Below are 27,793 nucleotides of genomic sequence, written 5' to 3'. Positions count from 1 at the left end.
TTTGGGGATGAATGGTTTGTAGGTTGTTGACTCTGAAGTGTTTGAGACAATGCCATACGGTGGAAAGAGCACTAGTTCTGGGATCAGAATCCCACCTCTTACATTCTGTATTGTTGTGAACTGTCACCTCCGCTGGCCTCAGTCTCCTCCTCTGTAAAATGAGACGGCTAGACTCAGTGACCTAGCTCTGGCTGTGCAACACTGAGATACTTTTGCCTCTAGAGTCCAGGAGGCAGTATTGGTCCTGGAGCCCAGAGGGCCTGGGCTCAAATCTTATCACTGAGATTTCTTGCCTAGGTGCCTTTGGACAAGCCACTTAACTCCCTTGGGCCTCTGTTTTCTCAGCTCTAAAATGAGGGCCTCGGACCGATGACTCCTGAGCTGTGTTCTTGCTCTGCTCCCGTGCTCGTGGGTAGAGAGAAGTGTTGGTGCTTTCCAGTGAATCAGAAAGATAAATGGTGGTGAACGGGCCAGTTGTGCCCCGCGGTACAGCTCATTTCAAGCCCTCTCCATCTTCCCCCATGGATACACGGTCCAGCTCTGTGCACAAACAGTTCTCAGAAGAAGAATTGCAAACCACCGACAACCATAGGGAAGGAAAGACTGCTGAGCATCACTGATAATAAGAGATATTCAAATCAAAATAACTCTGAGGTTTCACTTCCCTCTAGAAAATGAACAAAGATGACAAGGGATGAAAATGCTAGAGAGGAATCTCTAGCAGGCACACTAACCCACTGTCAGGGCAATTTTTATTATTGTTGTTCAGCCCTGTCTGACTCCTTGTGACCCCATTGGGGGTTTTCTTGACAAAGATACTGCAGTGGATTGCCATTTCCTTCTCCAGCTCATTTTACGGATGAGGAAACTGAGGCAAACAGGGTGAAGTGACTTGCCCAGGATCACATGGCTAGTAAGTGTCCAAGGCTAAATTTGTACTCAGAGTAGTAGTCTTCCTGATTCTGGGCCTGACGCTCTATTGCGCCACCTAGCGGTCCTAAACAACAACAAAAATATAACCAAGTGGTCAAAAATAGAAAGAAAAGTCCTAAATACAAAGTGCCATAATAAGTCAGAGCAGACCTTCTTGTGAGAGTAAAGATGGGAAACCAAATAGGTACCAATATCTTGAGGAATGGCTAAATAAATTGGGGCATGCTAATGGAATAGAACAAGGGTGGGGAGCCTACGGCCTCCAGGCCACATGTGGCCCTCTAGGTCCTCAAGTGCGGTGGAGTTTGGATTCATTCAAAGGGCCACACTTGAGGACCTAGAGGGCCACATGTGGCCTGGAAGCCGCAGATTCCCCAACCCTGGAATAGAATATTACTACACCATGAGAAATGATGAATGTGGAGAATTCTAAGAAGCACGAGAAGACACAAAAACAGATGAAGAATGAAGTAAATAGAACCAGGAAAATAATAAGAATGTAGTAGCAGTAGCAGCAGCAGAAACAGCAGCTAACATTTATATAACGCTGTAAGATTTGCAAAGTTCTTTACAAATATCCCCTTACAACAATCCCTAGAGAAGAGGAAACTGAGTACTGAAAGAGCATAATTACCTAAGGTCACATAGTAAATGTCTGAAGTAGGTTTTGAACTCAGGTCTTCCTGACTGATTCCAAGTTCAGCACTCTATTCACTGCACCACAGTGTCTATAACAATGTAATTAAAAAGAACAATGCAGTGAAGCAATACCCTGGGGAGTTACAATGACCTTCTTGGCCTTAGTAAAGAGAAAATACATTTCCCTTGCCTTCATTACAGAGGTAGGTAACTATTGGTGCTGAATATTGCATGTACTGTCAAACATAGCTAATGTGTTGATTGGTTTTCCTGAACTGCCTTTAAAAATCTTTGTTACGAGGGATGACTTGCTGGGGGTGGGGGGAAGGGTAAGGAGGAGAGGAGAGAGAGATTCAGAACTGAATGTGTTATAACAAGAAAAGGCATCAATAAAAATAAAAATAATTTTTTGAATAGGGACCTGTGATTTTGTTAGTGTAGGGTACTCCAAGGACCAGTTCAGGTTGGCATTTTTTCTTCAACTTACAGCCTTAGAGAGTTACGTAGGGCACTGAAAAGTTATGTGACTCACCCAGGGTCACTGAGCCAGTATGATTTAGAGGCAGGACTTCAGGTCTTCCTCGATTCTAGGCTGGCTCTCTATCCACCACCCCATGCTTTCCCCTCTCTCCCCCACCCCCAACAAAGACACAACAAACTATAAAATACTTTTTACAGATGTGAAGGAAAGCTTAGCTTTTAAAAATAAAACAACAAAGCATCATTTGCTTCCCCTCTGAACACTCAGGTCCATGAATGTATGAGGCTGTCCCTCCTTGCCTGACTGCCTGCGATGGGCTTTGGTTTATAGTCTTCTCTCCAGCCTACAGTGACTCATTCATTCCTCCAGGAGATGATTCCATAGGGCATGTGACTGTGTCCCCAGGAAGTCTCTTTCTATATTGACTCTGGTGTGCAGCTGTTTGTGGTTAGAATATCAGCACTACTCATGGGGGAACTGGACAGATGCAGAGGTTCTGACCACAGACCCCCTTACTTATGCCCCCTGAAGCAGGCTCAGAGCCCTCAAAAAATGGAGAGTCACCAAAGAAGGGAATGAGTGAGGTTTCTCTTTGGCCTCTGGGATGAGCAGGAAGCTGCTAGTTCTTCACACTCAGGAGACTGGGGAGGATGCCTGGATGTGTCTTCAGGCCTGATTGTAAAGAGCTTGTTCACAGAGGAGTGTTTCCTAGTGCCTCATCCCTCTAGGTCATAAGCCATCAAATTTCCTAGTCACGATCAATCATGGAGGATGGGAGAGGGGAAGGGAAGAGTGATGCCTAGAGCTTCATGCTAGTGCATTAGAGATATCCTCCTTCCCCCTCAGCCCACAGCCCATGATTCATGATTCCTCAGGTCTCACACAGGCATTACTTACATGTAGCCCTGGGGAACTGGGGGACAAGAGGCTATGGGACCTGGGCTCTGTTGGTAGGGGAAGGAAGAATACCTGTCCATATGGGGGCCCCTAAATAAACCAGTGGGGAAGTGGAATTCTTCCCTACCTCAGGGGTGTTGCCTCTTTTGTGGGTGGGGGGGTGAAGACAACAGTGACTTTGGAAAAGCAGTGAAGCTTTGAGAGATGATTCAGGGGTAACTTGAAGGATTGTCACAGGACTTTATACTTGGCCTTGCTCTGGTCAACATTTTATATTGGTGACTTGGAGAAAGTCATGCTTATCAAATCTGCAGATGGCCAGGGTAGGGGGAAGGGGGTGGGGGGAGGGTGGTTAATGCATTAGATGACAAAAAAAGTCCCATAAAAACTGGGACAGTGGACCCAAACTAATACATCAAGAGTCAATTAAACACATACTTCTTGTCTAATTAATAATAATAATAATAATAGGTCACATTTATGTACCTCTCTAAGGTTTGTAAAGCCTTCATTACCTCATTTGATCCTCATAACAACCCTGGAAGGTAAATGTGCTCTTATCCCCATTTTATAGATGAGGGAGGAACTGAGGTCAACAGAAGTTGAGTGACTTGTCCAGGATCACACAACTAGTAGAGTGTCTAAGGTAGGCTTTGAACTAGGGTTTTCCTGGTTCTAAGTCCACCCCTCTCTGTGCTCTGGGCTGCCTGCTATGTGCAGGACATTGTGTTATAGGAAGAGGAAGTTATTAAGTGAGGATATGTGTTCATTTGTCGTTTGGGGTCAGTAATAACCACAGCTCATGGTTCTGTTGGACTCGAAGGCTTTTATGCAGGTGTCCTTTCTGGGAGGTGGTAGCAGTAAGTGACCATCACTGTGCAGATAGGGAACCCGATGGAAGTGGCCTGCCAGATCAGCCAGCTTGGGAATGGCAGTGCTGGACGGTAAGCCCAGGGCTCGTAATACCAGCTGTACAAGTACCCAAGGAGGGAGCAGGCCTTCAGAAGAAGGCCTCGGGGTTGTATGGGACGGCCACAGGGGTGAAGGGGACACGAGGAATGCCCATGTGATCATCTTAGGTACATCAACGTGTCCAGGCCATGAGAGATGATCACCCCCAAGAAACTGGGGAGGGAGAGCCTGGACAGCACAGTTCACTTGGCCTTCGAATATCAAAGGCCTGTTGCAATCCTGGTCTTGATATGAGGAGGAATGTTCTGACAGCTGCCTGAAAAATGTTTGGGCTTTTTTGGGAAGGCAGTGAGCTTCCTGCCATGTAGAAATATTCAAGCAAAGATGTTGCAGAAAAGGTACCTGCACTGAATAGGAATTTGCACTATATTACCTATAAAGTCCACTTCTGCTCTAGAGCACTGTGACTTCTGTCCTGGAAAAACAAAGGATGGGCATTTGGAGGGGTGGATGTGGTGTTCCGGAGGCTTAGCACCTCTGGTGTGAGGGCTGCTCATCCACCTTTGATGTCCACTTTCACCCAACTCTCACCTGTGCAGCAGCCACAGCCCGGTACACCGCCTTGGCAGAGGGGCTAACCCAGGTGGAGGGTAACTGACAGTGATTTAGCAGGGTGTCTACCCCAAGCATGTGAAGACATCCCCTGGCAGAATGGGCGGATGAGGACAGTTTGTTCCAGCGGTCACGAAGGTGGCTGAATCAGACACTAGGGAGCACCATAAGCTTGGTCAGACAGCAAGGACTCAAAGGTAATTCCACTGCATCGATAATCTCTAAGCGGGGCTGTCCAAACTTTGCTGCTATTCCCCGAGGCATCTCAGTCTGTGCTTTGGGAAGCACTGATTTTCTGTACCTTATCATTTCTTAAGAATCGTTACCAGCTCAGTGTCGAGGCCAGACTCCCCATGCCAGATCAAACCCCATCACCTCTCCCGAGAAAGCTTGTGATGCTATTTACAAGAGGAAAGTCTGCGTATAAACCAAAATATTAAGAGCACCTCTTGTGATTGTAAAGAATTGGAAACAAACTTCGCTTGGGGGATGGCTGGGCGATTGTGGTCCATGAATGTAACGTACCATGCTGTGAAAGAAATGATAAATGCCATGACTACAAAGAAGCATAGAAAGATTTGGATCAATGGGTGCCCAGGGGGAAGTCAGCAAAGTCAAGAACAGTGGACACTGTGAGATTAACAGAGGACAGCCACAAAACAACCGAAAGCAAGTGTTTGAGTGACAAAGAATAAGTGTGAGAAGCCACCCCCCCCCACCCCCACGCCAGAAGAGTTTGTCTGTTTGGTCCTGGAGGTTACTAGAGAGCCATTGGATTTAGTCACGTAGAGGAGTGACGTGGCCAGACCTGGGTAAAATGCAGGAGGGAGGCGCTTCAAGTAGGAGACCAAATGAGCTGTTGCAGTAGTCTAGGGTGAAGGGGATGAGGGGCTTCCCTGAGCCTCAGTTTCCTCATCTGCAATCCACCTCTTTGTCTTTGTATCCCCACTACCTAGCACAATGCCCAGTCCATAGTTGCTGTTTAATAAATGCTTGCCCACATGGTATGTAGAGCAAGAAGGAACATCAGAGGTGATTAATAAATACTTGTTGAATTGAATCCCTGTGTTAACCCCCTCGTAGGGTTGTTGCCAGGCAGTTATTTTTTTTCTTTAGACCTTCCTAACAGCCTGTGATTAGGGATCAGAAAATTCCAGAGCTGGACAGGACCCCAGAGTCAAGCAGTCCAAGCAATCCTATGTAGGAACTCCCTCTTACAACTTGTGGTTGTAAAAAAATTTCATTTTTTTTCAATAGGCAAAAATCGATTTTCTCTCCTTCCCGGCACCACCACCATTGGAAAAAAAGGAAAAAGAGAAAAAGAAAACCTTCATAACAAATATGCATAACTGAGCCAAGCTAATTCCCATATTGGCCATTTACAAAAAGTTTGTGTCTTTCTACACCCCGAGTCCCTCACGTCTCTATCAGGTCCCGCCCTCTACAACTTACCAGACAGATGGTCATCCAGTCACAGGTGGAAGACCTCTAGTGATGAAGAGCCCTTGTGACTTGGGACAGTGCCATTTGTTAGGAAGTCAAGTAGCAGCAGGCAGCTTTCACTTGGAGCCTAAGCCCTCCTGCCATGGGAGCCTTTCAGATGCGTGGGATGCGTGGCTCCACCTCCTTCCCACCCCAAGTCATTTCTTCTCCCATGGCCTGATCTCCAGTCCTGGGCATCCTCCACTACACTTGGTCAATATTCTTCCCCAAAATGTCATGCCCAGAACTGAACACAACCCTCCAAAAGTGCTCTTTATTAGGGGCAAGAACAGCGGGACTGTCCTAGACATCACCTCTCCTGCTTTTTGGCTGCCACATCGTCCGGCTGACTCAGATTCAGTGCCCAGCCCACTAAATCAAAGAGCTCTTCACATGTCTAGAACGTCTCTGGGTCCTTGGGTTCAGCCTTTTGACTGAGTCCGAGTTTCACAGAACAAATCCTTTTATTGAGGGGATTTGTTCTGTGAAGTTTGGATTCAGTCAAAGGGCTGCACTGAGGACCTAGAGGGCCACGTACGGCCTCGAGGAGGCAGGTTCCCCACCCCTGCTTCTAAACCCATACTTACAAAATTGGTTTTTTGGAACCCAAGAGAAGGCTTGATATTTATCCCTATAGATGTTATCTCAGCTATGGCCTTTCTGCTGTGCTGAAATCTTGGACCCTCTTAGCCATACCTCAGCTATTCTACCCAGCCTTATGGTAAACCTTCAGCTTCAATAAACAGGCCATCCGTCCGGCTTCATCCACATCATTAATACTAATGTTGAGCTTCGTAGGTAGGTCCAGGGACCAATCCCAGGCTCCTCCACTGGAGAACTCCCTTCCCAGCTTCCACGTTAGGAGCCTGGAGCCTAGAAAGGTGGGAGCCAGAGCCCAGGCTTCCCAGAATAGAGGGCTTCCTTCTCCAACTCTGATGCCATTTCAGGCTGCTACGGTTCTTCTCTGGGCCCAAAAGTAGAGAGGGTCAGTGCCTTGGCAGCTGCGTGAAGGAGGCTGGGGAGGTGTTTGTTTTCAGACATCTGCAGCCCTCTATCCTGGTGCATTTTTAATGGTCTGTTTACCAAGGCTGGGATATAAGGTGATGCCTCAATGTGTGGTTTCTGCCCTTGAGGCTCCAGAGTGAGCAGGATTAGCTTCTGCTCCCTGATTGGACATCCTCTGTATGCAGGCGGAGGAGCAAAGCTCCTGGGCGGCACTCAAAGAGGCCTTGGCACGTGTGATTCTTGAAACCCAGAGATGCTGGGTAAGCCCAGCCAGGGCAGCCGCAGAAAAGAAGCAGAAAGCAGACTAGGATAGCTTTGTCCAGGGATGGACCTTCCTCGGCATTCTGGTGACCTTTTTCCTGCCTAGCCAGCAGTGAATACCAAACCTGGGCTCCCAAGGAGACTGGAGACAACTCTTTTTCTTCTTTTCCCCCTCAAATAATTTTTTCAATTACAAACAACCCAGTAAAAATACAAATAAGCAGATTATAGACTAAAAGCTCAAGTAAAACCATCAAGTCTAAACTATTTGCATTTTAATTTTTTGTAAGAGAGAAAAAGAAAGAAAACTTGTAAAAGTTCTTATTTATTTAACGTTTATATTTTTCAGTTTCTTTTGAAATTGAAATGCACATCATTAGCATTTGATGGTTTGACTTGGACCATTGGATTCTAGATCCTGGTTGTTTACAAAAGAGCTGAGTGACCTCATTGCTTAACTTCCCTGGGTCTCGGTTTCCTCAGCTGTAAAATAAAGGGGTTAAACCAGTTGGCCTCTTGTTTTCCTTCCAGCTGCAGGGCTGTGAACGTAGGACCTGAACAGGGATCTCCCAGGTGGGCAGGCAGGGGGGCCGTGCTCCAGTGTTATCGGAGAGAGAGCCTGCAGAGAAAACAAACACGAACATGAGGAAATAAAGCCTTCCCACCTCTCCTTGTTTTCTTATAAAGTTATTGTGTACAAAGGCACACAGATGGGAGATGAGAGCTGGGGTGCCTTGGGAGGAGAAGAGAATGCCTGTTTGTATTGGCCCTGGCATGTCCTGGGAAGAGCTTGGAAAGCCCCCCAGAGGGGTGTCCTTGACCCAGTAGGGGAGTGACATGCTCTGATCTGGGCTTAAGCAGAATCACTGTGGCAGCTGCATGCAGGATGGACAGGAGCCAGGGTGAATCAGAGGAAATTTCACCAATGAGGAGACTATTAGAACCATCTTGGTGAGAGATGATTTGGGCCTGAACAGAAGGGCAGACGGTTGTGTGAGTAGAGAAAAGGGATTAAATGAGAGGCGGGAGGAAGAAACACCAAGGCTTGGTATGATGTGAGTAGTGAGGGGGCAGTGAAGACCAGAGGCAAGAATGACCCCAAGCTTGAGAATCTGGGAGACGGTCACATGGTGGTGCCCTTGATAGAAATAGAGAGTTTGGGAGAATGAATGGCCAGTAGGTCGGTTCAGGAGCAGAGTGTAGCTCGGGAGAGGCCGGGCAGGCCTGACTGTATAGAAATCTGGGAGTAGGACACAGCTCTTCAAAGAGCTTAGAGCCATTTTCAGGCCCACCAATGATGTGATAGAATGCTGTTTCCCCAGACCCCCCAACATCACATTTTGTCATTTTTACCCCTTTCTTCAATTTGTGGGGGTTGTAAGGTGGTGCCTTAGGTGATTTTATTGTATTTTTTAATTTCTCTTTTTATTGTAAACTTCATCACCCCACACCACAAACATTTCAATAAGCAGAGAAGAAAGGGAGGACTGTAGAAGAAACCAGGAATGGTTAGCTTCAGGGGGTTGCTTTTCCAGAAGTGCATATATTAAATTTAATGAATTTGCCTCCATATAAGCCCTCCTCCAATGCCTCCTTGGGGCCCGGGGCTGCCCCGAGGTTCTCCAAGGCTTTGCCAGTTGAGGACAAGCCTCCAGGAGGCTCCAGTTTGGAGCAGAGGACTCTGGCTTTCCAAGGACCAGCTTCTCCAAGCATGTCCCTGGTAGCTGGGCGCCCCTGGTAGCCAGGCTGCTTGGTGAGGAAGGCTTCGAGAGAGTGCAGAGTGGCTCTGTCCCCGCAGTGGATTGGGGTGGAGTGGGGAGGGAGCTAACAAACCATCCCCCCCAACCCCCAGTTCATCATATTTTTTCCCTATGAATATGATTAACTCATTCTAAGAGAGGCACATGGTAGAGTCATAGAGCCAGCCTCCCAGTCAGGAAGCTCTGGGTTCAGGTCCAGCCTCAGATACATACTGGCCACGTGACCCTGAGGCCATGAAGCTGCAGGATAGTTGTAGACACCTACTAAATGCTAGGTGACTGACTGATCTGCTTTGGTAGAAGGGGAGTTTCTAGACTGGGGGGGCTTCCTACAGGACATCACACGTCTGGACTAAAAACCTCATTCTATAAAGTGGCCCATTGGCATTGCATTAAAACATCAAATTCACTTAGGAAGTATAGCTATTTCTCTGCAATGCCCAGCTAGACTTGAGGGGAAGCCCCCTTTATTCTTTGGCTGGGCCTCTGTCCTTGCCCCAGTCCCTCTGCCTTTCTGCTGCCTCTTTCCTCACATTTGTCTGTGGCCTGCCTATTAATAATAACTCCCTGAGGAAAGGCATGGCGACTCTGTGCCTTTTAAAAGGGGGCGGGTTAAGTCTCCTTGCCAGTGGAACCCATGACAATCCTTCCACTGAGAGTGAGTGTGGGACCCAGAGATTTCAGACCCAGGGAGCTAACGGGACCATAAAAAGGAATGAGTCAATATTCCCGGGGCTCACCCCCGCCTCCACCCTGACAGGCCTCGTGGTACATGGCCTGGCTCATGGGTCTGTGGCCGTGGACAGCTCCCCTTCATGCCCCGTCACATCGCTCATCCTTGGCACCGGAGATGCCCAGACTGTGGTGATTCTCAGGAGGAGAGCCCTGAAGGGCTCTGGGAGCACCATCACCTAGGTTGAGAGGGATGTGGTTTTCAGTTCCAAAGGCTCGAAAGAGACAGGGCTGTGCTTGTGTGGACGAGCCCAGCGAGCTGGTAAGCGGGGACTCTGCAGGAAAGTCTGGCTCAGGCCTGGGCTTTGGGCCTCTCTGGCTCTCCAAAAGCAGTTGCCCTGGCTTCCTGACAATCTCTGTGGTGAGCCTACAAGCCTGACCTTGTCTCCTGCCCGCTGCCATGCTTAGCACAGAGCTTCTCGGACCCGACTCTCCCCTTTCAGCTTCTTAAAAAGGTGGTTTTTTCTGTTTTGGATTTTTTTTTTATTTTTTTAGGGGAGATTTTTTTAATCTAAAGAATTTTAAGCCAAATGATTTACTGCCCTGACAAAAGAGCCCATCTATAATTCCTACTGGGTGCGATTCAAGAGACTGCTGGTTATCCTGGCCTGGAGTAGGAGGAACGCTTGGCAGTTGAATGAATGAATGAATGAATGAATGAATGAATGAATGAAAATAGGAACACCCAGCTGTTGAATGAATGAATGAATGTTAAGTGTTTACTATATGCGAAGTACTGTGTTCAATGCAGGGCCTACCAATATCCGTTTCTGATGTTAAACCATCTGACAGGGTCCAGGACTTTGGTGCCACTCTCCTTTGTTTCTGGAGCTTCATGGGTTTCTGGGTGGTGTTACCACTGGGGTGCCTTCCTAGGACGATGGCTTCAGGGGCTGGGTGGTCTGGCATGGGGTGGGAGTGGGGAAGGAGCATTGTTGCCACTCCCAGGACTTTTGGGCTTGCTCCAGGCCTGCTGCTTATACTTGCCACCGGTGCCACCCGTAGATGGCGGCCAGAGGAAAGGAACCTGCGGTTCTGGTAAGGGAGTCTTCCAGCTTCCCAGAGTCTCCTGGAGGGCTTTCTCCCAGGTGCATCCTTCCATGAACCCAGGAATGCTCATTTAACTGCTTCTCCTACAGGGCAGCTGGTAGCAGAGAAATAAAGCAGGATGCCCCCTGGAGTCGACTGTCCTATGGAATTCTGGTCCAAGGAGGAAAACCAGAGCGTGGTGGTAGATTTCTTGTTGCCTACGGGGGTTTACCTGAACTTCCCTGTCTCTCGAAATGCCAACCTCAGCACCATCAAGCAGGTACTGCGCGCTGCTGTTTGCTAATCCCTCAGTCTGGCTTTCTGAATCCCCAGGACGTTTCAATATTTCTCCAAGTCTTGGGGACACACAGTTTCGTGATGGGGTCGCACAAGGCTTGGCCGCCCCTTCCTCTGCCCGAGGCACACAGAGAGGGGACTGAGGCTTTGTCCAGAGGACTGGTTTTCCTTTCCCCTTAGGGGTCCCTTCCTCAATGGCCCCACTGGGTTTTCTTCCCTCATTAAGAAGGTTTGGAGGGGAAATGGTGGCCGCTAATGACAGCCTCATTGCTGCCCTCTTCCTGACCCAGCACATGCGAGGACTAAAGCAGGCTGTGCCTGACCAGGGAAGGTTTGCAGACGCGGGGGGCCATGAGTGGGGAACATCGTGTGTAATACCAGCTTTTTCAGTGGGGCATTGGTATTGTGGAATTTTTTTCCTCTACCTCTTAAAAGAGTCTGTGTTAATTATCAGGAGGAAATCCAGTTGATATAAAAACAAAAGCTATCAATAAATTAGACATCTGTTTTTAAAAAGAGAACACTTAGCCTTTAAATGTTTTGGGGTGAAGTCAGGAGAGGCCCCTTCAGTAAGGGTTCTGAGTAGCCTTTCTCCCAGTTTTAAAGGAGGGAGGGAAGGAAATAGCAAAACGGTTTGCCAGGTGCTTTCCTCATAACAGCTCTGTGAGGCAGGGAATGCAAGTACTATTATTTCCATTTTTTGGATGGGGAACTGAGGTTTCATAAGGTGATAGGACTTGTCTAAAGTCTTAAAGTCAATAAGTACATGATGAGGATTCAGAGCCAGGGCTTTTGTTTCCAAGTCCTGTTTTTTTGTTTTTCCCCCCACTGTGGCTGGGGGGGAGGGCAGCTTTGTGTATGGGTGAACATATGCCCCCAAGGGTCTGTATCCACTCCCTATAGCTGCCCCCTTGGTGCCTCAGTCTAAACCATCCATTGGGAAAGGCTGAGGAGGAAAGTCCTTATGGAGAACCCTTCCAGTGCTACCTGGTAAAGAAGGAGTCTTGAGTTCTGTGAAAATCAGCCCTTGGTCCACTAGTCAGCCTTGACCACCCACCTCTGATCCATTGTACTTACATCTTTCGTCTTCTTCTATCTCAGGCAGATTTCAGACAGAGCCCCCCAGCCCTCAAGGCTGAGTTAGGAAATTTCAGGTGGCAATCTCAGCCACGAAAAGACTATGGGCTAAGAGTGTCTGGAGAACTTGGCCTTGCTTGGAGGAAGGTGGAGTGGACATTCTTGCCAGCCCGGTGCCCACAGTGGGCCAAGAGATGGCCACCAATTCCCCAGAGACTTGCTATCATCAGAATGAATGGGAAGATTGGTGCCACTTTGGATGACGTACTCAGATAGATGGCTCCCTCCAAAAAAGTGATATAAATGAATTATTCATGCCAGCCATCGGAGCATGGAGATTGGCTTTTTATCAGCCCCACAATTTGATCAGTACAAGGAAGGAGCTGCTGATGAGGAGCTCCCTCTAACAGCACAGACTGGCTCCTTCTCTGTAACTTATAGCGCTCCCCAGAGAGCCTCCTGGGGGGCACCAAGAGGCGAGTGACTTGCCCAGGCCCTACAGCCAGTAGTGTGAGAGACAGGACTGGAACCTGGTTCTTCCTGACTCCCCCTACCCCTTCCCCGTGCACTGTGCACACTGACTCTCATTGTCCAGTGAGTAACGTCAACACTGAGACTCCAGCAGTGCATCCGGACTGACCACAGGCCTCTGAGGGATGACCCTTGAGAACCATGGCAAGGAAGGTCATCGCATTCAGCTTGGGTTTGGGTTTTTTATTTAAATTTCATTCTTTTATTCTGAGCCCTAACACCTCGAAACAAGAGCATTTTCATATGTTCCATTGTTTTTAGTCACGTCAGACTCTTTGTGGTCCCATTTGGGTTTTCTTAGCAAAGATACTGGAGTAATTTGCCATTTCCTTCTCCAGGTCATTTTACAGATGAGAAAGCTGAGGCAAACAGGGCAAAGTGACTTGCCCAGGGTCACGTAGTAGTAATATCAGACTAGTAATAGTCTGAGGATGGATTTGAACTCAGGGAGATAAGTCTTCCTGACTCCAGACCTAGTATTCTATCCACTGGCCCATGTAGCTGCCCACACATTCCCCAGAACACAAAAAAAGATTATATATGAAACCATAAATCTTCTTTTCATCCTGCTTGCTTTTTTAAAAAAAGTATTTAATAAATTCTAAATGTTATTTTTAAAACTGTCCTATTTGTCTGTACTCCTTTCTGAACTTTCTTCTTTTCTTTTCTGGGCATAAAAAAAAGTCCCAAACCTGCTAACTTTCTAACCTCAGAATGAAAAATGAAGGTTGGATTTGAGGCTCAGACCCTGGGGTCTGGGAAGCTAGAATCCACTAATAGGAACCTATAGAACTGCTCCTGGGACCTTGACAGAAGGTTCCCTGAGGTCACTGGACACGTGGTACCTTGGTGGTGGCCTCTTTCTTCTTATTTCCAAGCTCAATAGCTATCTGTGGTCAGGGCCCAGGAAAGTTCTGCAATATCGGGGCAGTTGGCGAAGGCTGCCATGTGCTGGGCACCCTGCCTTCCCCGTGCTGCTTCCCCACCCCAATTATGCAAAATGGCCGAAAAAGGAAGCTGAGTGGTGCAGTAACTGGTTAATAATAATCATAATAACTATTTACATTAACTCATTTATAACTAATATTTATAGAATGCCTACTGTGTGCCAGGTACCATGTTAAGTGCTTTACAAACATCACTTCATTTGATCCTCACCACAACCCTGGGAGGGAGATGGCCTTATTATCTTTTACAGATGAGGAAATGAGGCAGACAGAAGTGACATGACTTGCCCAGGGCCACACAGCTGGTAATTTTCTGAGCCCGGATTTCAATTTGGGTCTTCCTGACTGCAGCCTCCTGCTCTATGCACTGTGCCACCTAGCATGGAGTCTGGCTTCAGACACTTGCTAGCCACGTCACCTTGGGCAGGTCACTTAATTTTTCTTAGCCTCAGTTTCCTCTTCTGTAAAATGGAGATAAAAACAGCTCCTACTCCCCAGGGCTGTAGTGAGGCCAAAGACGAAATAATATTTGTAGAAATGCTGTGGTGGGTGGCCTAGAAAACAAATGCGGCTTGCTGTGGCCTCAGTGGGGCCCGGCGCTGAGGGCTGACCTCTCCTCCAGGTTCTCTGGCACCATGCCCAGTATGAGCCCCTGTTCCACATGCTCAGCGACCCCGAGGCCTACGTCTTCACCTGCATCAACCAGACGGCCGAGCAGCAGGAGCTGGAGGACGAGCAGCGCCGCCTCTGTGACATCCAGCCCTTCCTGCCCGTGCTGCGGCTGGTGGCCCGCCAGGGGGACCGAGTGAAGAAGCTTATCAATTCCCAGATCAGCCTCCTCATCGGGAAGGGTGAGCCCGCGGGCCGTACCGCCACCAGCACGGGTGGGGGGCCGCATCGCTGTGGGAGGGCCGTGTCACAGCCCGGCTCGTCCCCAGGTCTGCACGAGTTTGACTCTCTGCGGGACCCAGAAGTCAATGACTTCCGCACCAAGATGCGCCAGTTCTGTGAAGATGTGGCGGTCCGCCGGCAGCAGCTGGGCTGGGAGGCCTGGATGCATTACAGCTTCCCGTTACAGCTGGAGCCTTCTGCCCGGGGCGTGGGGGCCGGGACGCTGCGCGTCCCCAACAGGACCCTCCTTGTCAACGTCAAGTTTGAGGGCAATGAGGTGAGCGGGCCCCGCTGCGCTGGCAGCTGGGAAGTGGGCGTGCGCCCTCGGGGGCGCTCCCGGGCCCCTTCTGTGGTCAGGCTGCGCCCAGGGCCCCGGAGTCGGGCCCTCCTGGGGCCCCAGCTCCCATCCTCGCTCCCCGGTCCGAGGGGCTCCTCCACAGCGGCTGCCGCTGACTCTCCTCTCCCCTCCTCCCCCAGGAAAGCTTCACCTTCCAGGTGTCTCCCAACGACTTTCCCTTGGCCCTCATGGCCTGTGCCCTCAAGAAGAGGGCCACGGTGTTTCGGCAGTCGGCCATGGAGCGGCCCGAGGACTACACCCTGAAGGTGAACGGAAAGTGCGAGTACCTGTACGGGGGCTACCCCCTCTACCAGTTCCAGGTGAGGCCCAGGGGGCCTGGGACGTCTCTGATACCCGCCCCCAGCCCAGCTGAAACCCCTCTCTCAGAGGCAGGGAGCCTGGCAGGGCAGCCGCTCACTGTGGTCCTCTGTCTGACTGGCGTGGTGGGCTGCCCCAGCCAGTCCTCGTCCTCCTCCTCTCCTTCCAGTATATCTGCAATTGCCTCCACAAGGGGCTGACCCCCCATCTCACCATGGTCCACTCCTCCTCCATCCTGGCCATGCGAGATGAGCAGAGCAACCTCACTGCACAGGCCCCGAAGCTCCGCGCCAAGCCGCCCCCGATCCCTGTGAAGAAGGTGAGCCTGCTCCCCTGGTGACCTCGGACCCTGGCCGCTCTGTCGGCCCCTTGTGCACAGGGGTCCGCTTTTCCTTCTTCCTTTACACGCGGCCTCCCCGTCTGGTCATTGATGACCCGACTGCTCACGGCCAGCAGAAAGCCTGGCTCGTTAGAGGGTTAGAGGGACCCCAGAGAGAGCCGCTGGAGGGCAGCTGGGAAGAACGCCCCTAGGAAGGCTCTGATGGGACAAGGCCACAGAGGAGGTGCCCCGTGAGCCATGGGCCCCCTGGGGCTGCCGGGCTTCCCGGCTCCTTCTGCCAGATGGGAACCCGGCCGGGCCTGTGCTTTCTCTGCAGCCGTCCTCTGTGTCCCTCTGGTCCCTGGAGCAGCCCTTCTGCATCGAGCTGGTTCAGGGCAGCAAGGTGAATGCAGACGAGAGGATGAAGGTACGAGGCCACGTGGGGGCTGGGGAGGCCCACGCCGCTGTGTACAGACAAGGCCGTCCGTGCACTCGGGGTGGGGGGGGGAGGGCGGGCATCACATGAAGCCACCTGACCACATTACCCAGCAGCTCTCGGAAGGGTGGTTTGTGAGATGGTTCAAAACAGGAAAGGGGTGGTGGGGCTGACTAACCCATCTGACTGTCAGGTTCTTAGAAATTCTGGGGACACTGGCTTCTGGGAATCTGACTTGTTAAAGTGCTCAGGGGTTCAGACAGAGGCTCAGCTGAGTTGGCAGGTTCAGGCCCTGGGAGCTGACCACTGTGGGCCAGCCATGTCTCTCTAGGACAGCTCGGCACAGCCTCGGGCCGGAACCGGTACTTCTGCGTCAGGTCATTGAGTCAGGATCACGGGATTCCCCAGGCGCCCTCCAGTGTAACCCCTGCCCTTTTTATAGATTCCACCCCCAGCTGAAAATAAGCCCCCTGAGGGCCAGGCCCAGGGTCAGTTTGGCTTGTGGCGCCCTCTTGCCCGATGCTTGTTGGACTGGACTGGGGCTGAGGCGCAGAGGGGTCATGTGACCATGGGGGCATGCCTCAGCCTGTCCTCCGAGGGTCTCTCTATAGCCCCACCTCCTGTCCCTTCCCTTTCTGTCTGGCTCATCACCTAGTCATCCAAGGGGACAGAGAGGCTGGGGCCTGGGCTTGGAGTCAGGAGGACCCTCCCTCTGTCTCATTCTGGGAGAGACTTCTCACCTTCAACACTTGCCTCAGTTTCCTCATCTGTAAAATGAGGAGATTGGATTCAAAGGCCTGGTGGGCTTCTCACTCCAGACCTACAGTCCTCTGATCCTGAAACCTTCCTTTGCGTAATTGTGAGCCCATTTCAGAGAGTAGGCTGAGGCCAGCAGAAGGGGGTTGTCATCTGACCAGCCTTCTTCCCAGGTCCTGGAGGAAGTCAGGTCCCTTTGGCCTGGCATGTCCCAGTCACAACGCTGCTGCTCTTTTTTCCCCACACTAGCTCGTGGTCCTGGCTGGTCTCTTCCACGGGAATGAAATGCTGTGTAAGACGGTGTCCAGCTCCGAGGTGACCGTGTGCTCGGAGCCTGTGTGGAAACAGCGCCTTGAGTTTGATATCAACATCTGTGACCTGCCCCGCATGGCCCGGCTCTGCTTTGCCCTCTATGCTGTCATCGAGAAGGCCAAGAAGGCTCGTTCCACCAAGAAGAAGTCCAAGAAGGCCGTACGTAGAGTGGGCCGGCCCCTGGGGAGGCGTCCCTGTGGGGGCGTCAGACACGGCTGCCCCGGGCATAGGGACTGGTCACAATAAAGGAAAATAAAGTTACTCAGGTAGAGGATTCCTCAGATGGGCATTGGGTGAGTTCCTGCAGGGTCAGAGTTCACGCTAGCTAAAGTGGACAGAAGAGAGAAGCCAGTGATGCTGATCCCCTGGGTCCTCCTCCTTCTCCTTCCTTCCTACAGCCACATAGGTGTAAGGACTACAGATCCGGGGGTGTGCTTGGGACAACAGGCCTCCAGGAGCATTCCAGGGAAGGGGCTGGGCTGGGGGATCCGGAGTGAGTCACAACAGGGCCCAGGGGCCATGACTCACTCTTCTGGGGCTTTATTCCCAAGCCTGGCTTACCTGACCAGTGCCAGCCTCACTGTTAGGATTTGATGATGGTACTTTGGGGGGGTGGGGGGGTGGGAGGGGGACCAAGAAGGGAACATGCTTCTCCCTTGTGGCATTGGGACCTTGGGGAACAGAAGGAGGGTTCATGTCTCAGAAAACCCAACACCATCTTATCTTCTGGGCTTGAGCAGGGCAAAGGGCTTCATTTACCTGTCTACCTGCCCCAGAGCCCCCTCGCACTCCGCCTGGGCCCGTCTGCCTGCCCCAGAACTCCCGTGCACTCTGTCATGGCCTGGGCCTCTCTTTCCCTTTCACCTTCAGAGTACATTCAGAGACAGCCAGGGGCTAAGGAAAGGAGGAGGGAATTTGGGATGCTTCTGCCCAGACCATCAGCAGAGAGCTCAGCCAGGACCTTAGAGGCCCAGGGAAAGGTGCAGGGCAAGTCTGAGTCTGGGGCAGATGTGGGGATGTCACAGTGTAGACTGGCAAGGCCTGGCTTTGGTACCACATACCTGCATTACCTTGGGCGAGTCCTTTTCCTCCCTGGGTGTCAGAGCAGATTCTCAGACTCCGTGGGATCAGGCCAGACAGGAGGCTCCTAGCTAGGCTGAAGGGATTTTGTCCTCTGATGGCCTAGGGAGCCTCATTACCGGGGTGGTGGGGGGCGGAACCCTACTGTCCCTCACCCTCTCCTCTGCCCCCTTCCCTTCCCAGGACTGCCCCATTGCTTGGGCCAACCTCATGCTGTTTGACTACAAGGACCAGCTGAAGACTGGCGAGTGCTGCCTGTACATGTGGTCCTCTGTCCCAGGTACATTCACGCTGTCAGGACTTCCTGAGGGGAGGGGCCCCAGGCGCTGCAGGGGTGGGAGGGAAGGGCATCCCCTCAAGTGGTCTGGGGAAACCAAGTCTCCTTTCCCCTGGGAGGTTCTGCTTTACGCCTCCTGCCATACTGGTTCCATTCCCAGATGAGAAAGGGGAGCTGCTGAACCCCATGGGCACTGTGCGGAGTAACCCCAACACTGAGAGTGCCGCCGCCCTGGTCATCTGCATCCCTGAAGTCGCTCCGCACCCTGTGTACTACCCCACGATGGAGAAGGTCAGTGGCGAGGCCCTGCCCAGTGCTGCCCTCCTGGCCTGAGGCTCCCCAGCCTGGCTCACCAGCTTTGTCCCCTTTGGGCCGGCCCTAGCCTCTGGTCCCAGGGCCTTCTCAAAGACTGTCCTCCTACTTGGGCAACAGCACTGAACCTCACGGGGCTGGCCTTTTTTGTAGATCTTGGAGCTGGGGAAAAACGGGGAGCACGGACGCTTCACCGAGGACGAGGTAAGTGAGTCAAGGCCATCGCCGCCTCTGCTGCCCTGGGGGCCAGGGCTCAGGGAGAGGGCTGGGGAAGGGCCTGCCCGGCTCCGGGGCCTCGTGGGTGAGCCTGCCCTCCGCTCCTCCGCCTCCTCCAGCTGCAGCAGCTGCGGGAGATCCTGGAGCGCAAGGTAGCGGCGGAGCTGTATGAGCACGAGAAGGACCTGGTGTGGAAGATGCGCCACGAGATCCAGGAGCAGTTCCCCGAGGCCCTGGCCAGGCTCCTGCTGGTCACCAAGTGGAACAAGCACGAGGACGTGGCCCAGGTGGGCGTGGCCCGAGGCTGGGGGGCGCATGCGGAGGGGCACTGCCCCCTCTGACACGCCCTTCCCTCCGCCTCTCCCCAGATGCTCTTCCTGCTGGGCTCCTGGCCCGAGCTCCCGGTGTTGAGCGCCCTGGAGCTGCTGGACTTTAGCTTCCCTGACCGCCACGTGGGCTCCTTCGCCATCCAGTCCTTGAGGAAACTGACGTGAGTCCTGCGGGCCTGTGAGAGGAGAGGGCTGTCAGGGCAACCTCGTCCCCACTTGCGGTGGCGATGAGGATACTGAGGTTCTAAGAGGGCCTTGCGCAGGGTCACTCGCCGGAAAGGGAGGGAAGCAGGGTAAAACTGGTCCCTCCTGATTGCCGGGCCGCACGTTTTCCACGCGGCCACACCACACTTCCGGGATAGGGATGAGGGACCCTTTGGGGAGGCCATGTGGGGGCCCCTCCGTGGGTCCTCTGAGCTGCTCGGCCCCTGCCCCTCCCGGCCACAGCCTCGGCCCCTTTCCTTCCCTTCAGGGATGACGAGCTCTTTCAGTACCTGCTGCAGCTGGTGCAGGTACTCAAGTACGAATCCTACCTAGACTGTGAGTTGACCAAGTTCCTGCTGGATCGGGCCCTAGCCAACCGCAAGATTGGCCACTTCCTCTTTTGGCACCTGCGGTGAGTGTTCCCGCAGCCCCGCAGCGAGTCGTTGGGATCACCGCCCGGCGGGGGGCCGAGGCACTGACTGTGCTCTGAGCGCGGCTCTCTCGAGGGGAGGGGAAGGCATGGAGAAGTGGGCCCTCCGTGGGCCCTCCTTGGGCCGGCTGCTTGGGCCCTAGAGCGGCTTCTGCCCGCAGGGGCTGACCGGGGTTGGGCGTGTCCCTGGGGCCAGCCTGCCGGGGGAAAGCTCAGGTCCTTTGTCTTTCCTCTAGCTCCGAGATGCACGTCCCCTCTGTGGCTCTGCGCTTTGGCCTCATCATGGAGGCCTATTGCCGGGGCAGCAACCACCACATGAAGGTGCTGATGAAGCAGGTGAGGTGCCCGCGGGGCTGCCCCAGGGAGCCTGGGAAATGAGGAAGGGCCTCTCCTCCAGCCTTTTCTCCCAGGGACGGCCACTGTATCTGCCTGCCCAGGCGCCCGTGGGCTTTCCCCAGCCAGCCGATGTTAACCGCCACCCACCCTTTCTCCTGGCCAGGGGGAGGCACTGAACAAAATGAAGGCACTGAATGACTTTGTCAAAGTGAGCTCCCAGAAGACCACCAAGCCACAGACCAAGGAATTGATGCATGTGTGTATGAGGCAGGAGACCTACTTAGAGGCCCTCTCCAACGTGCAATCTCCCCTGAACCCCAGTACCTTACTGTCTGAAGTCTGGTAAGGCAGACGGTCCTCAGGTTGCCCTCTCCCTCCCGGCCCCTCCTGCTTCTCCTTTCCCACTACCACGCCCATGCCCATGCCCCGCATCCTCTCCTCTTCTAGCCTGTGAATCCTTCCTGTCACTTCTCCGCCTCCACTCTGCGGGCCTCATTTGGGCTCGCCCCTTCTCCTGCCCTCTTACCTGGGCTGCTGGCCTGGCTGAGGGGTCTCCTTGCAGACACATTCCCCCGTCCTTACAGTGTGGAGCAGTGCACCTTCATGGACTCCAAGATGAAGCCTTTGTGGATCGTGTACAGCAATGAGGAGGCGGGTGGAGGTGCGGACAGCCACGTGGGCATCATCTTTAAGAACGGCGATGGTGAGTGGGGGGTGGGGGCGCTGCTGTCGAAGGGCCTACCCTGAGCTCGAGTGGGCTGGTTGGCCACTCCTGGCCACTCAGTTGGTTTGGTGCTCCCGGGTGCCTGTGCCTGGCTTGGCTGAGGACACGTTTTGAGAACCCTCAAAGAACTAGACTGTGTGTTTCTTTCCCTGGGGCTCCCGGGGCAGATCTCCGCCAGGACATGCTGACTCTTCAGATGATACAGCTGATGGACGTCCTGTGGAAGCAGGAGGGGCTGGACCTGAGGTGAGACCCTGCCCTTGTCCTCTGGCCCTGGGCGGGGGCCAGAAGAGGAAGGCCCATGGGGAGGGAGGAAAGGCTAACCTCACCCACCATGGTTTGTGAACTCGTTGTGACTGCCTTGGCATCTAGGATTCCCTCTGTTCGCATACCCCTGAATCTCTGGTGCCAGTGCTGTCTATCAGTTTCCCTGCGCCACCTTTCTATGGGAGCAGTAGAACCCACATCCTGGGATGAGGGCTGCTCCCCTCTCCTTGGGGGCTCTGGGACAAACTTGCTTCTTCCTTGGCATCCTGGTTAGGGGGAAGGGAAGGAAGAGGGAAAACCCCCTGGGGTTGAGACCACAGCCTCAGAGGTATGTGTGCCCTGCTCGATACAGGATGACCCCCTATGGCTGCCTCTCCACCGGGGACCGGACGGGGCTCATCGAGGTAGTGTCGCACTCGGACACCATCGCCAACATCCAGCTCAACAAAAGCAACATGGCCGCCACGGCAGCCTTCAATAAAGACGCCCTGCTGAACTGGCTCAAGTCCAAGAACCCTGGGTAGGCAAGGCCGGCTCAGTCCTGGGAACCCCTCCTCCCATGGCCAGGCTCCCTCTTTTCCAGATAGGCCTTGGTTACTTCTGGGTGCAGCCCCACGAGCAGACAGAATTTGGGGGGAGGCCAGAAAAGAGGGCCCAGAGAATATGCCCTAGGCCACCAGGTGGGGAGCATGGCTCCTGAAGGGACAGAAGGTAGTGCTCTGGGTCTGGAGCTGGCCAGCCCAAGCAGTGATGACTGGTGCGGTGGCCTCTGCTCTCCAGGGAGGCCTTGGAACGAGCCATTGAGGAGTTCACGCTCTCTTGTGCGGGCTACTGTGTGGCAACCTATGTGTTGGGCATTGGAGATCGACACAGCGACAACATCATGATCCGGGAGAGCGGGCAGGTAGGGGCCATGACAGCGCCAGAGCATCTGTCCCTGTGTACCGCGCTCCTTGCAGCAGGGAGAGGGAATTCCCAGGGTTCCGCTCGAGGTCACCATCCTCTTTGCCTTTTCCTTCCCAAAGCTCTTCCATATCGATTTTGGCCATTTCTTGGGCAATTTCAAGACCAAATTCGGAATCAACCGTGAACGAGTCCCGTTCATCCTCACCTATGATTTTGTCCACGTGATCCAACAGGGAAAAACCAACAACAATGAGAAGTTTGAGAGGTGAGGGAGACCGGAGCTCTGCAGGTGCTGCCTCCCCCTGGGCCCTGAGCCAAGGGAGGGGATGCAAGGGAAGAGGCCTGGAGATTGCATTTAGGCCCTTTCTCTACCCGCTCCCACTCCCACTCCCTGGGTTGACTTAGATTCTTTCTCTGTCCTGAGGGCTCGTCTCCTTAGGCCACAGATGCAAGCCTAAATCCCTCTCCTGGAATGGTGAAGGTGGGCCGGAGCCCTCGGGGGTCTGTGCAACCCCGCCACCCCCACTGACACCATGTGGGATCGAGTTTCAGGGGCCTGGCTACAGAAGCAGGCTGTCTCCGAGTGCCTCAGACAGCTGCCGCTGCTGCTGCTGGTCACAGGCTGAGGGTGGGCTGTGCCTCCAAGGGGAGCAGGTACAACCGCCACCTCTCCCCACTCAGGTTCCGCAGTTACTGTGAAAGGGCCTACACCATCCTGCGTCGCCACGGCCTCCTTTTCCTTCACCTCTTTGCACTGATGCGGGCAGCGGGACTGCCTGAACTCAGCTGCTCCAAAGACATCCAGTATCTCAAGGTGAGCCCCTGGGGTTGGTTGGGAGGGCAGCCACTGGCTGTGCTCTAGGGCCCGTCAATCGATTCTGTCACTAGTTTTCCAGGGTCTTCCTTAGGGGCATGAAACAGGAAACCACGGACAACTGCCCGTGATTTGCCATAGGTCTGTGGTAGACTGCCCACCTTCATACCAGATCTGAAACGCTGCCCTCACCTCATTCAGACGATCGCTTTTCTTACCGGCCAGAGCTGAAAGAGGCCAGTGGGAGCAGTTCTGACTGCTGGGGGGAAGGGGGCTTCCAGCTGTTTGTCCCATCATTTGGGAAACAGTGCAGTGATCGCTGTATTGGAATGTTGATGGCCTGCAGACCGAGGCAGCTCCCCATTCCATTCTGGAGACCGGCATGCAGGGAAGTCCTTCGTTCTCAAAGCATGTCCTGATGCCCACAGCAGACAAGCCACAGGGCAATCTCAAAGCACCAACTCTTCCTCTTCCCCTTTGGCACAAAGGGGCCTGGGTTTGGCTCCACTGTTACAATAGCTCTCCCTTTCCTCAGGACTCATTGGCCTTGGGGAAAACAGATGAAGAGGCCTTGAAGCACTTCCGAGTGAAGTTTAATGAAGCCCTTCGAGAAAGCTGGAAAACCAAAGTGAACTGGCTGGCCCACAACGTCTCCAAAGACAACCGGCAGTAGCAGTGGCCCCAGCCCCGGCCTCTCCACCGGGTGCCCACTGCTGCCAAGGGACCATCGAACAGCCTGTGCCGCGTCTCGTGGTGGAGGGGCAAGGACCTACTCCACAATTGCCTTTGGTTTACATGGAAAGAAATTCCTGCATTTAATTTATTGATGACTTGAAACTTTAAGGAACGAAGGAAAAAGCAGCAAATCGAAATGCATTCTTATGTGGGGCAAGGAAAAGGAGACATGCAGTTTGCAATAGTTGGAGCTTTGGACGAAAGAAAAAAGGGGATGGCATTTGGGCCCCATTGTGGAGGACCCCATCATGCTCTGAGCCAAAAAGGCCCCCACTGGTGGGTCTCAGAGTGAGTACTGCCTCACCTTGAGATGAGAACACATTTCCTCTGAGACCATCTTCGCTGGCCCTCGCTGTACAGCGAGCATCACTGCATCTGCCAAGCAGCCAGGATGCCTCACCCCACTCACCACCTCGCATCTCCTCTCTGCTGAGGCCCCATCTGGGCCCGGAGGAGACTGCCCTGGCAAATCCCTGCTGCACCTGCGCATTCTCCACTAGCTGCTAGTACGTGGGCAGGCTCCCCGAGGAAGCCGGGGCCCTGCTGAGGCCCACTGCATTTTATTCGGGATTCAGGGATGTTCACTGTGTATCTTCTAATTCAGCTCTTTTTAGATGTGAGAAGGAAGGTTCCGTCTAGTCGTTCATCAGAGCAAAGTGATTCTGTCTGTACCTAAGAGGGAACAGCCAATCTAGCTCCCTGGGCAAGCCCAGGTGTAAGAGAAAGCTATGAATTGTATTCACTGGCACGTCCACTTTCAGTTGGGATGTGTGGTCTTTAAATGCTTATCATTCTACCATGTTCAAAAAACAAATCACCACCAATCGGGCTTGTCTTAGCTTGCACTGTTAGCTGAGAGGTAAGAATGGGACAAGTGTGTTTTAATGTAGTTGCTGGCTGCCTGCTCCTGAGAGCAGCATCTGGTTTTTTTTTTGTGTGTTTTTGTCTGTTTTTTTTTTTAACCTTGAAACCGTGTGAAAAGCTTATAGGCTACTGTCACCATGTCCTTCACTAGACCAGCTCCAGGTCTGGGACTTCTGAAAACTTCATTTTCTGATATGCCTTCAGCAACAAGCTTCCAGATTGTTATGTGGTGAGTGGGTGATTGAGGGTGGCCAGGGCCCCTGAGAGGATGGTTTACACGTCACTCCTATTTGAGGCCTGGGAGTTGCATCCACAAAGCCTCCCTGGCCTCTTCCTGCCTTGTAATGAAGGTCCACAGTGAGGGAGGCTGAGGTGTTAAGGGAGTCAGAGGCAGGAACGGCTCTCCTCTCCCTAGACCAGGTGCATTGTTAAATAAAGAACAAGGTGCTGCCCCCTTTCTCTGTTCAGGTCGTGCATTCATCAAGCCCATGTGAAAGGGCCTCATGTGTGCACAGTTAGGTTTGCCACTGCTGGGCGGGTCTGCATCAATCAGAAATCAGCTCCCACCCACACTGCCCCATCCTGTTTGGAGTCCAAATTGACTGCACTTTTGTTTCAAAGTAAATAATGAAATTAAAAAAAAAAAAAACAAAAAAACAGAACAAAACCCATCCAGCTCACCTGTTTTAAAATAGGAAAAGCCAAGATTAGAACTTTATTTATTTAAACGGGTTTGTGTGCTTCCCGGCTTGAGGCAGCACAACTTTGCACATACATAGCAATTCTTGGTTTCAGTGTACAGACTGTGTGTGCCTAGTTTGAAGAAATATTTTCTATTTTTTTAAATCATTTCATATTTCTGTACGTAGAAGGATGTGTTGTGTGTGACTGTGGGTTAAGACAAGTGGTCTGTGAAACCTTGGAATGAGAGGTAGAAGCAGATTTTTAAAAAAAAATAAAGCCTTTTTACGTCATTAGAGTCTCTGCTCAAGACATGTGGGGAGCTTCTCAGTGGGTGGCACTGGTTTCCTTCAGAAAGAATCTCACACCAGGCTTAGGATCAGAAATTTATTGTAGCTTAGAGTCTTTCCGAACTGACCTATCACCAATATACACATCTGAAAAAAGAGACCGGACCACGGTTACAGACAGTATCCAGAAGGTCACCTGTCAGTATGGATGTTTACTCTTTATCACTTGGAGTCTAAATACAGCAGCTACAGTGACAGTATATGGAAGGAAAAAATCTACACATCAACAGTAACACAGGACAACTGTTAGACATAAGTTCCCCAGTTTACTTCCAACTAGCAGGTATGTTATCACAGAAAAGTAGTCAAAATCATTCCCCCCACCCTCTCCCCATTTTAGAAATCTAAAATTTTACATTTAAATTTCTTTAAAAAAAAAAAAAAAAAGGTGTTTGTTTGTATGGGTTTCAGGCTCTTTGCTAACAGGTCGGCACCAAAGCCCCATGAACAAACACAAGAGTTCAGCTTCTCTTTCCTCCAGGCCCTGGAGAGCAGACCCTTAGAGGGAACACGTGGGAGGGAGTGGAAGATGGGCCTGGAGTCCCCAGAGCCAAGCTTGTCCCACCAGCCTTGGGGAGCGGGCAGAGTTAAAGGGAACAAGACAGGCCTTGTCAGCTCTTTGTTCAAGGGTTTGTGCTCTGATCGATGGTGACCTCAGCTGGCCACCTGCCCTCGATGAGCCATGTGTTCAATTTGATGCACAACTGGTTTGTATAATTTGTTCTATGATTTCACCAGCAGGGGAAAAAGACATTTATGAAATAGAAACAAAAAGGCCTAGTGTAAGAGTCCAGGTTACTGTACAAGGAACTACAGGTCATTAGCAGGGCTGTGTAAAATAAGGAGATGATCCTAGCTATGTCCCACCCATCCCATCACCCAAATTAGGAAAAAATATTTAACTCCCAAAGAAAATACAGAGGCTGTGCTGTTTCTGGCCACCGAGAGGTCTCCAAACCTTGCCCTCCCCTCTATCAATCAGGCGGTTCGAGTGTCCCGCCCGAGAAGCAGAGCAGCCTCCAGTCAGGAAGGGGTGGGTCCCTCCAACAAGTCCTGGGCATAGCACCCGCAGGGTTGGTCTACGGCCTCCAGGGCAGTGCTCTCTGACAACATAACCTTGGAAATGCCTTGGGGACCAAGCCTGGAACTGTCCTAAGGCAGGGCAGCTGACCTCCAGGGATTTGGGGAAAGTCTAAACAGTTAGTTAGCCACAGACTTTCCTTTGTTCCCCATGGAAAAGACAAGAGGGCACCAGATCTAATCTTCCTTCTTCCCCAGCCCCCTGTCCCTGGCCTTCAACACCAGTCTCTGTTTGTTTACACTATCACAAAAAAGGACATCAACAGAATTTCAATTTATTTACAAAATATCAAAAAGTTAATCATCTACACATTAACTCTCCTTCTTGCCACTTTACACATGCACTAATTTGGAAAAAAATAAAACTTTTTTTAAAAAAAGGAAAAATGTTCACTGGGTGGGAATGAGCAATGTTTTACCCTTTGTCAACGAGTCAGAGCATTGCAGCTTGTCTGAAGGAACAGGAGGAGAGCGGAGCCTGGACACCTGGGTGCACATCAGGAAAGCTGAGCTGGGATGACGAAGGAGAAAGGGCCAGGTAGGGCCTCATGTAGTGTTGAAAAAACCCGCCAACTCCATCCAGTCAGTGGGAAGGAGGGGCCTACACGCTCAAGAGCAAGCACGGGGGCGGCGGGGGCAGCAGGGGAGCCACTGGGCCAACTGGCCAAAATGATTTTGTACACCAGGGGAGGGGAGGACAGCGGAGTCTTTCAAAGCGGACACAGAAAGGATGGAGGAGCGCCGGGCCTCAGTAACTGAGGGTAGAGTCGTCCCATTCTAACTGCTGCTGTCTGTTCACATTCTGCTGATCTTCCTCCGGTTCCCCTTCTTCTCCCTCGCTGCTTTCAGACTCGGCACTAGTGATATCGTCTTCTTCCTCACCATCCTCACTCTCCTCCTCTTCCTCCTCCTCCTCTTCCTCTTCACTGCTGTGCTGGTCCTCATAGGTCTGACAAAGAGAAACTCAGTAAATCAGCCCTCCATCTCTGCCCGCTTCCAAGGACAAAACGGAAGTGAGTTCCCCTGCCAAAGCCAAAACATGCACCTTCCCTGCAGACCCAGGCCTCCAGCGACATCACCTAATTCTTAGCTGACTAGCCAGCAAGGATGAAAAGCTCCATTTTCTTCCCCAAATTACAAAATGGGCCCAATCTACATGCAAAGCAGAAGACAGATGGGAAGGGAAAAAACTCACATCCATCCAAGAAGCGGACAGGCCTTTTT

The 27,793-nt window shown here is 52.1% G+C and overlaps 2 protein-coding genes across 7 annotated transcripts in view; one reads left to right on the top strand and one right to left on the bottom strand.

The window, feature by feature from the left end:
* PIK3CD (phosphatidylinositol-4,5-bisphosphate 3-kinase catalytic subunit delta) overlaps nt 1–25,432 on the top strand; it is a 72,345-nt gene extending 46,913 nt beyond the window's left edge. For all 3 annotated transcript variants that reach the window (XM_027843858.1, XM_027843856.1, XM_027843857.1), the window contains 22 exons: nt 10,854–11,023; nt 14,218–14,446; nt 14,534–14,763; nt 14,964–15,143; nt 15,311–15,460; nt 15,798–15,887; nt 16,902–17,123; nt 18,228–18,324; nt 18,482–18,612; nt 18,787–18,837; nt 18,969–19,136; nt 19,218–19,339; nt 19,651–19,794; nt 20,049–20,148; nt 20,312–20,490; nt 20,733–20,851; nt 21,040–21,118; nt 21,492–21,659; nt 21,920–22,043; nt 22,165–22,310; nt 22,727–22,859; nt 23,395–25,432. In XM_027843858.1, coding sequence (XP_027699659.1) covers nt 10,883–11,023; nt 14,218–14,446; nt 14,534–14,763; nt 14,964–15,143; nt 15,311–15,460; nt 15,798–15,887; nt 16,902–17,123; nt 18,228–18,324; nt 18,482–18,612; nt 18,787–18,837; nt 18,969–19,136; nt 19,218–19,339; nt 19,651–19,794; nt 20,049–20,148; nt 20,312–20,490; nt 20,733–20,851; nt 21,040–21,118; nt 21,492–21,659; nt 21,920–22,043; nt 22,165–22,310; nt 22,727–22,859; nt 23,395–23,532 — 3,141 coding nt within the window. In that variant the 5' untranslated portion in view covers nt 10,854–10,882 and the 3' untranslated portion in view covers nt 23,533–25,432. The remainder of the gene's footprint in view (nt 1–10,853; nt 11,024–14,217; nt 14,447–14,533; nt 14,764–14,963; nt 15,144–15,310; nt 15,461–15,797; nt 15,888–16,901; nt 17,124–18,227; nt 18,325–18,481; nt 18,613–18,786; nt 18,838–18,968; nt 19,137–19,217; nt 19,340–19,650; nt 19,795–20,048; nt 20,149–20,311; nt 20,491–20,732; nt 20,852–21,039; nt 21,119–21,491; nt 21,660–21,919; nt 22,044–22,164; nt 22,311–22,726; nt 22,860–23,394) is intronic.
* Nucleotides 25,433–25,512: 80 nt separating this feature from the next.
* Nucleotides 25,513–27,793, bottom strand: part of CLSTN1 (calsyntenin 1) — a 91,142-nt gene continuing 88,861 nt past the window's right edge. For all 4 annotated transcript variants that reach the window (XM_027843859.1, XM_027843861.1, XM_027843860.1 and 1 more), the window contains one exon: nt 25,513–27,518. In XM_027843859.1, the coding sequence (XP_027699660.1) occupies nt 27,318–27,518 (201 nt within the window). In that variant the 3' untranslated portion in view covers nt 25,513–27,317. The remainder of the gene's footprint in view (nt 27,519–27,793) is intronic.

This window comes from Vombatus ursinus, unplaced genomic scaffold (assembly GCF_900497805.2).
Source record: "Vombatus ursinus unplaced genomic scaffold, bare-nosed wombat genome assembly UNPS02014932.1, whole genome shotgun sequence".
Classification (NCBI taxonomy): Eukaryota; Metazoa; Chordata; class Mammalia; order Diprotodontia; family Vombatidae; genus Vombatus; species Vombatus ursinus.
This window is presented reverse-complemented; position numbering and strand designations above follow the sequence as displayed.